Source organism: Gymnodraco acuticeps, unplaced genomic scaffold, assembly GCF_902827175.1.
Source record: "Gymnodraco acuticeps unplaced genomic scaffold, fGymAcu1.1, whole genome shotgun sequence".
Taxonomy (NCBI): domain Eukaryota; kingdom Metazoa; phylum Chordata; class Actinopteri; order Perciformes; family Bathydraconidae; genus Gymnodraco; species Gymnodraco acuticeps.
Window position 1 is genome coordinate 1,650,351 of NW_022991375.1, and position 9,414 is coordinate 1,659,764.

A 9,414-nucleotide genomic window follows, 5' to 3' on the forward strand; every position below is an offset into this window, starting at 1 on the left:
ATGGACACACACCCACACTTATGGAGACACACACACACAAACACACACACACTCACACTTATGGAGACACACACATAAACAAACACACACACACTCACACTCTGAAGCTCCAGTCCATGTACTCTGCAGGAATGAGACTGCATTCCACCATTCGACCAGAGGCCAGGGCTGTAAATGAGAAGGCATGACGAGAGAGAGAGAGAGAGAGAGAGAGAGAGAGAGAGAGAGAGAGAGAGAGAGAGAGAGAGAGAGAGAGAGAGAGAGAGAGAGAGAGAGAGAGAGAGAGAGAGAGAGAGAGAGAGAGAGAGAGAGAGAGAGACAGACAGACAGACAGACAGACAGACAGACAGACAGACAGACAGACAGACAGACAGACAGACAGACAGACAGACAGACAGACAGACAGACAGACAGACAGACAGACAGACAGACAGACAGACAGAATGCCTCTTCACACTTTTTACTGCATTACCTTTTTGATTACTTTTTACTTTGAATTTTCAGATTAATATCACACAATTTAATCAGATTAACATAACACACTTTTTACCAGACTTTATCACATGTATACTGAATTATATATTAGTAAACAATCAATATTTATAATCCAAACAATTGGCACAATGGGAACCATAGGGCCCCAGCACTCCTTTTTCCAGCTTTCCAACATGAGAGCTGCGGAGTGGTGCTGCCCTCTACTGGAGGATGATGAGTATTGATGTAAACGAACCTTTTTTTCAACATGTCGTGTTTATTTGACGACAAATAAAGGTAATTCAGGTTCCACTTACTAGGTGACTTCCGTGGCTTTTTGTCACACTTCTTGGCCTTTAACGATGCCTGGAGTTGGCTCGGTTTTCCTCGAGACGGAGAGACGATTCAAGGTGAACATTAATGGTGTTTCAGAAATGTTTCCTAGAAAAAGCCTGCACAATTATTAACATCACTCAAAAGACGTGATTGCGCACATGCAGATAAATTAGTGAGTTGTTACCGTCTGACTGTTTTTTTTTACTAAAACACCAACAACAAAGCCAATCAGAACTTGAGATCATCATTTGATAGCATTTTAGGCAGCTTTTATGGGTTTGATCTTTAAGCTTTAAATAATTTAAATGTATTTTCATGATTACCTTACATTTCGAATAACGTGTAGTTGTCTCACGGTGAACCAAAGAGTCGTAGATGAATTTCCTAGGTAGCCTATTTTCATTGCATTATTTGGGGTTTCGATTATCGACAATAGCCTACACCTTGAGGCCACACACTGCACTGTTAAATTGCTATCTGCTGCATCAAAGTTTAAAACATCTCTCTCGTTTATTATTTTTTTTATTTTGAGAAGCAGATTATTGTTCTTCCCCCGTTTCATGATCCCATTCTCATTTCTTCCTAAAATGTTGTGCACCCACAATGCAGTTTTTCAGAATACAATAGAGCCAACCTCATTGTCTTGGCAAGGCTGCAAAATATACACAGAAAGAAAAAAACACAAAAACCATTAACTCAAGACAAACAATCACTTTAATGGAAAAATTACATCACATAAGACATAAACACAACAGGCACAGTATTTCTGACATTTGTGTATAGGCTATGTTTGTTGACCACATTGACTTCATTGGGATAAAATATTATTTGTAAATATTTTTTCTGGGGACCTTTATAACTTCACCTTAGCAGCAGCTTTATTCGTTTCCTGTAAATTAAATAGGCTATCGTGAATCTGTGAGATTTTTAATTTTTTTAATTTTTTTAACACAGATCAAAGTTTTCTCTCGGAGGTTCAGGGTTAATCAAATAGTTTGGATAGTAAATGGATTGTGAGTGGGTTTGAGTTTCGGGACCTTCTGTGTTACCTTTGAAGCAGTTCCAGACTCGCATCGTGACAGCAGCACACCCGCTGAATTAATAATCACATGTTGGATGGTGTCGAAAACGAGCGCACATTTTACGCTTTCCTTCTGCTTTTGGTGCTGCAGTATGGAGCAATCACTGCCCAGACTTCACATCTGTGCGTTTCACCGTGACACAGCTCGATCAGACCAATGTATTCAGTAATAAAGACAGTCATGTGCTCGGCTGTCACACACACGCGGACATTTAAGGTGATCAGGATTCAAGGTTACCATCAAACTAGGAATAGGCCTACAATAAAAAATAATATCGATAACTCTATTATGTAATTATATTACATTGTGTACGATTCGCAGCCGTGCTGTGCGTAATATAACTGAGGAACATTTGCGGTTTAGGATTTATGGGATGTAGACTATAAAATTGACATGACTAATTGAAACATTTAATTGAACATGTTTCTCCGGAATGGATCAGAATAATGAAAACGATGGCAAACTGTAATTGTTATTAAGAGAACGTTATTTAAATGTAAAATTTGATACTAATTATATTATTCAGGCCATAGGATCTAATACTAATCATTAGAGCAATTTGTAGGCTACCTTAGACTGCATCAAAAAGGAAATATATCATGACTTTATTGTTGCGTTTTTCTAATTAGACAAATAATCAATTCGTGAGCATACAATAACTTTATATTGTTGAATAAATGCTCCTTTGAATTAAAAGCTGCTCATTCAGGTCAGAGGGTGAGGGGGCGTGCCGACGGTCTGCATCTCTCATGACTGTTTGCGTAAAGCAGACTAATGAGGGATGAGATGCGTCTTGTTAGGAAACATCACATGTTTGTGCGCTCAGCGGCCCCAGATTCAATTATTGGACATCAGGGCAAGCAGGAGGTTCAATTTGGAGAGCTAGACGGGCAGAGAGAGACACAAGCTCTGTCGGGGAACACGTATTAGGCTACTAGATATTTAATGTGTCTGGCATTTTTTTGGAAAGATTTGGACAGGACACTTTCCTGCTGAAGAGTGGAAATGGAAGGCTTGCTATTCGTTATTCTCTTGGTTTGTGCCTGCGTTGTTTTCCAAGCTGATGGACGCAAAAGTAAGTGCTTCAGAGTTAGTCAGCTTTATTAATTGAAGTTATTTTATACTATCTTGAACATTCAGTCTGACTACATTTTATTAAATGCAGGCTTATGTGTTTCCTAAATGTACACCTTACATTAAAAATATTCACACTAAAATGACAAAAAAAATGCAATCTTAATGGCCTTGGCTTTAAAACATATATCATTTTACAGTATTATTAAGGGTTTGATATACGTTTGATGCTCAAGGTCTTACAGTATCTGTTTTACCTGTTCTCAGATCTGCACTCAGAGTCCCATGAGTTTAATTAAGGCGCGAGACCTGGCTAATGGTGTCCGGTCAGAAAAACAATCTTAAAGAAAAGTTCATACAAATGTAATATATCTTAATACATTTACAATAATGTCAAACTTTTTTTTAAATAGGATCCCAATGGGGGAAAACACGTTTTTTCCTCAGTCGTCATAACTATGAAAATAACAAAAGTTGTATTGTATTATTAGAACTATACATGTAGTTTCAAATAATTATTGTCAAGTTATGAGCAGTGTATATGTGTATGTCTGTTTGCAAGAAAATGTATCCTCAAATATCTGGATTATTTTTCCTTTCATTTAATTACATCGATGGAACTCTGTTCATGTCGTCCCTTAAAATATGTGATTCATGCTTGATTTCATACTTTAGACAGAAGGAAGAAACCAAGGAATGGAGTAAAATAAAACTGTTTCATATACAGATATGGCTATCATATCTGTTTCTATAGATATTTAGTTTAAAACTGCAGAATAGCAATAACAAGTTTTACCCTGGAAAATCCCACAAGTGTCAGTTTCCCTCAAGGATCAAAACTTTTTAAAGAGTGCAGGAGTCCTAAAATGTGTTTTGTTCTCTCTTGCCAGCATATGCTGACATGTTCCCCCACAAGCATGCCATGGCAGGGAAGATACCATTCCCAATTCCACCAATTCCTGGCTGGGATCCTGACACCAACCCATGGGATGATTACCTCTACCCTCCATTAACCCCAAAGCCAAAGGAACTCATGCACCACAAAGGTGAGTAAAGCCATTTTTCTCCTCTCAATTCTTTATGTTATTTCTTTAATATTTTTTACCAACAACATCTACTTTTCTGCAGGTAAACCAAAGGTTCGTCTGACCAGCGACAGTCCGGCTCTCAATGGCTCTAGCATCACGTTCACCGCAAAGCTGGAGTACCCACCATGCCAGAAAGAGGATGCTAATGGGGACCTTGTATGGGATGATCACTGCGAGGATGGTACGGAGCTCGAGGCCTCAGGTGCTGCCAAAAAAAACAGACCAGGCCAAGCACACACACATTACATTACATCATCTTCCTCCACAAAACACCACGGCATCACATCAGACAGCAACAGCAAAATATTTTAGTCATTAAAAATTGATCTACAGGCAATGCGTAAAGCGGCATTAGTTCATTTAATGGCCACTTGGGGGCAGCACAACAACTGTAAACGCTAGGTCAACATAATATCAATTTATAAAGTTAAGATAGTTAATATGCTTTTGCAATTCAAATATCCAGGAGACAAAGAGCAACATTAGAAATGATTTTGAGTTGTTTTTAGCTGTGTCCTTACAACTCTGTTTTTGTCTCCTGGGGAAAATATCTGGCTCTGTAGTAGCTAAATGTGTTTATCTGCTCTTCGGTGCAGTGGATTTATCGTGGATATTTTGCTGAAAAACTGTCTGTTGTTGCTAGAAACATGGGTTGTGTGATTGAACCAAAACATTCAATTTACAGACTATAGGACCAAAACAAGGTGATCCATAGAGTTCAATGTTAGGGGATGGTTATCTATGTGATTTGTCACATTACATGATGCATCAAAAGGGGTAATTTGAACCATTGTAGTTTAAAAAATGTAAATGAGTGCAGGTTTATTTTTTTAAGTTTTTGAATAACACAACTGCACTCTCTTCTCTTCATCAGCCAATGGACAGGTTCGTTCTGGTTACGTTTACAACTGGACTTCCTGGTTGGACGACTACGGCTTTGGAAAGTGTCCAGATGTGACTAAATGCAACGTGTTCCCAGATGGGAAACCTTTCCCTCAGAGCAACGACTGGAGCCACAAGAGCTATGTCTACGTGTGGCACGCAATGGGTGAGACACGCAGGTCTACAGATTTGAACACATTCATGTTGAAAAAACAAAAATAAGTAACTCTCATTTTGTTTTCAGGCCAGTACCAGGAGACATGTGACGGCTCTTCTTCCAGTTTGACCATCAACACCACCAACATCCCTCTGGGGGCAGAGGTCATTGAGGTCATGGTCTACAAGAAACGTGAACGCAGGAAGTACAGCCCCCTTACTACTGACAACACCGTCTTCTACATCACAGGTGAAGACAAACACACATGATTAGGCACATTTAATTTATTTACCTTTCTGGCAGACAGTAGCAAACACAAAAAGAAGCGGAGAATTGTTTACCCCAACTCACTCTTTCCCTTAGATAAGATCCCTGTGGCAGTCGACATCTCCCAGAAGGTTGCGGTCAACCAGTCCCAGAATGTTTTCTTCCGCGGTGAGGACGTGGTCTTCACAGTACAGCTGCATGACCCCAGCGGCTACCTCAAAACCGCAGCCGCCATTGACTACATCTGGGACTTCAAAGATGGCAACCAGCTGGTGACACACCGTGATGTGACCACACACACCTACAGCGCCCTGGGGAGCATGAGTGTGAAGATGGTGGTGGAGGCAGCGTTCCCTGTGGAGTGTCCGCCTCCCGCTTCCACCCCAACTCAGAGGAGCTCCACTTTACCACCTCACTCTGGTACTGGAAACGGGCACAGAGATATAGCCCTAGGTGCACATGGTACATAACACAGGGTGCCATTAAGAAAAAGTAGATTGGCTGTTAACTTTGATCAAGACAACGTAACGCTGCTGTCACACGACTAGTCCTGAAGTGCAGTTTGACTTTGATACACAAGACAAAGCAAGAAGGGACTTTCCCTGCACCGATCATTGAAGTGTTACCTCACAAAAGTAGATGTGTCATAACTGTAGTCATGTGTCTCTTCCTCCAGAGGCTCCCACACCTCCGCCCGGTACTCATGCTGGGACTGTCAAGATGGAGACCACCCAGGGTGAGTGTCACAGCTGTCAGTGTGTTTGTTTAGGTGTGTATAAGAGTCAAAGAGAGACTGTGGATCTGAGCAGGAACACATTCAATATACATGAAGACCCAACAACTTTAAGATAGAATACTAGTCTCACATACACACATCCTCATCCATTCAGAGGTAATTCTTATCACTTTTTTCTTGTTTCAGTGCCACCCAGGACCAGCACCAGCTCCAGGACCAGCACCAGCAAGCCCCTAACGTCCTCCTCTGCTCCCATTGCCTCTACAACAGGCGTGCCCACCACGGAGCCCCTACCTCCTTTTGTTTCCGGTGCACCAGGGTCTGACCCCACGGCCCTGGCCTGGCTTCGCAACAAGCGCAGCAACAGCAACAGCAACAACAACAGCAACAGCAACAGCAACAGCAACAGCAACAGCAACAGCAACAGCAACGAGTGCTTCCGCTACGCCCATGGGATCTTCATGGGCAACATCACCATTATTGGTAGGTGGTGGGCTGCAAGGGGTCACAAAAGTTCAAATTAGAACCTTAATCTGTATTTTCAAAGCAGTTCAATTTTCAATTGCTGTCTGTCATTTACGATACCAGCACCAGATGGTGCCAAATTCAGGCATTTTTTTTAATTGAACACTTTAGTGGGTTTAAAATATAATTGGAGATTTAAAAAAATAAAACATTGGGTCAGTTTACAATTTAACTTTCATAATTTATTTAGTTGATATGCAGTTGTGGCCTTGTTTGTCGGTCGGTCAGGCCACTACTTTGGTCCAAATTATAATAATTTAACCATTGAATGCATTTCCTTGTATCATTATTGGTCTCCTGAGGATAAATCTTAATGTTTTTGTTACCATCATTAGGTTAAAACCTCTACTTCTCCTATTTTCAAAAGTGAATTACCAAATACCTTAATGACATAATTGTCGTTTTTACTTTTTGAACATAATCTAATTAAAAAAAAAATCCAGAATAAGTTATCCATGTTTCTGCTATAGAATTATAGTTTTATATCAAAATTGTTTTTCAGCTTGTATCTGTCGAAAAACACACATACACAGACACCATCATGTTAATGTTGCGAGAAGATGATTATATACATCTAAAACCACTACATGAATGTGTTCTCCACAGAGCCCAAGCACACACTGAGCAGCGAGCCAAACAGCCGCATTGTGGAGGTCTCCGCTGCCAGAGTGACCAACACCGACATCAGCTTCCTAGTGAAATGTCTGGGCAAGTGAGTATATAATTATTATATTATCAACTTTGTTAAACAGACTTAGTGTTTATTAGTGTTTTCCTGACTGCTGTGAGACGGCAAGAGCTGCACTACTGCTGTGTTTGGTCTGCCTCAGTCTGCTTTACAACACATGATGCGAACACACACACATTAAGTGGATGTATTTATTCCCTCTCAACCTTTGGGTGAGATCTAAAATTGTAACTGTAAAGACAGCTTTCAACTGACTCTTTGTATGTCCGTAACTCCATATAAATGTTTTAAACATTTCTAGCTCATACAAAAAGATGAATGACTGTCAGTTAAATGGTTGTTTTTGTAGATTATGATTACAATATGTTAATATTAAATCACAGTCAAATATTCACACTCATAAGTTTTCAAGGAAATTAGATTCATTTTTGTTAAAGTTAAGTATAAAAAGGATGATTATATTGACCTTCAATGCCCTTGTACTCAGCATCCCCACTTCAGCCTGCACCATTGTGTCAGACCACACCTGTACTCAGGTGCGCAGCATCATGTGTGACGACATGCCGCCATCATCGCAGTGTGAAGTGCGCCTCATGCGATCGTTTCCAGAGCCGGGCACCTACTGTGTCAACATCACCCTGGAGGACTCCAGGAGCCTGACCCTGACCACCACCACCGTCACCATCAACAAGTCCCAGGATGCACCTGGTCGGTTACACAAAGATATCTTTACTATGCATTTTCACAATCTTTCTCTTTTTCTTGCAGCTTTTTAGGAAGTGGACATATTGATGCTTCCGGTTTGGGTTCATTACTGTTTTTTCCATCCTGCAGTGTCCAAGACATCACACCCTGCAGAGGTGGTGCTCTCTTCAACCGCCGTGCTGGTAGCCGTCTTTGCATTCATTGCCTATATGGTCTGCAAGTGAGTAGTTTGAGCCTCCACATACACACCAATTTCTTTCTGTTAACCACCAAATATTCCTTCCATCCTCTCACCCCTTGTCTCGCTCCTCCCTCTCTCCAAGGCGTTACAAGGTGTACCGACCCATTCGTAGGTCCCTGGTGGAGGATGCCTTTGGCCATGCTGGGGTCGGAGGTCGCATGGTCCGTCTGAGGGATGCTCTCTTCCCCTCCAGCGAGGAGAACCACCACCTGCTGACTGAGAGACGCCCCCTGTAGGCTCCATGAAGCTGCACCAAAGCATTTCAGCCCTCAATGCTTAGTTTAATCATTAAAAAGTCAAGATAGCAGAATAATGTTCATGTCTATAGAGAAATACTATTAAATAATGAGTTCTGTGTCCTAATTTAGTCGTTAAATGTTGGCTAAAGCTACTGCAGTGTATGATTGGCAAGGAGCTCTCAAAGTAGGCTATGGAACTTTGGAAGAGGTAGTTGCTAAGAGATGAACTGGGTTGAAGTAGTGGCCGTTTATTGTTCAAATGAATCACTTTTGTGCAAACTGTGTGGCAAGTGCTGCTTTACAGTACGGTGTGCCTATAACAGTTAAGTACGAATTCCTTGAGATGGTTTTCCAATATAAAATGTATACTACCAGTGACATGTGCATGTTGAATGAATTTCAATTTCTTTAATGTAAGAAGCAAATCAATGGAAACACTTGACTGAGGACTCTAATAAAGTTTGTGAACTAACCACTCTTTTGACAACATTCAGTAATTTCTCTTCATGTTTTTGTACGGGAATATTAATTATTTGACCGACCTTGCTTCAGTACATTCACAAATGGTAGAAATCTCTTTTTACTATTCAATACAATTACTATCTCAAGGTTGGAGCATTTGAAAGCCTGTGATGTCAACAAATCAACCATGGCAATTTACCTTGTGTATCCTTGACAAATGAGGTTCTACACCCTCACTATTAGAATATATATAAAAAATAGTCTACCTGTACATATACAAGTTTGTTGCTTGCGTTTTATATTCACTGTATTAAAAGTATGCCATAATGAGTATTATGTTGTATATTATACACAATTATGTACCGTTTATTGCACAACATACCGTCGGACCACAATGCTAAAAACCCTCAAGGTTTCAACGCAAGTTTTGATAAGAACGGAAGAGCATTGAGAGTTTT

General features: G+C 40.5%; 1 protein-coding gene across 3 annotated transcripts; it reads left to right on the plus strand.

Annotated features, from left to right (window-relative positions):
* The first annotated feature begins 840 nt into the window (after window positions 1-840).
* On the plus strand, window positions 841-8,969 carry gpnmb (glycoprotein (transmembrane) nmb). 3 transcript variants are annotated; one of them, XM_034240792.1, is made up of 12 exons: window positions 841-884; window positions 3,857-4,012; window positions 4,095-4,235; window positions 4,929-5,102; window positions 5,181-5,342; window positions 5,457-5,822; window positions 6,037-6,096; window positions 6,283-6,579; window positions 7,228-7,333; window positions 7,797-8,017; window positions 8,144-8,234; window positions 8,338-8,491. In XM_034240792.1, exons 2-12 carry the CDS (start codon window positions 3,868-3,870, stop codon window positions 8,489-8,491), a joined length of 1,917 nt encoding a protein of 638 aa, XP_034096683.1. In that variant the 5' UTR covers window positions 841-884; window positions 3,857-3,867. The 3 variants fall into 3 exon arrangements, with proteins under 3 accessions (XP_034096683.1, XP_034096681.1, XP_034096682.1); XM_034240790.1 differs by lacking the exon at window positions 841-884 and adding an exon at window positions 2,683-2,967 and having other exon boundaries at window positions 8,338-8,969; XM_034240791.1 differs by lacking the exon at window positions 841-884 and adding an exon at window positions 2,683-2,967 and having other exon boundaries at window positions 5,457-5,780.
* The last annotated feature ends 445 nt before the right edge of the window (window positions 8,970-9,414 follow it).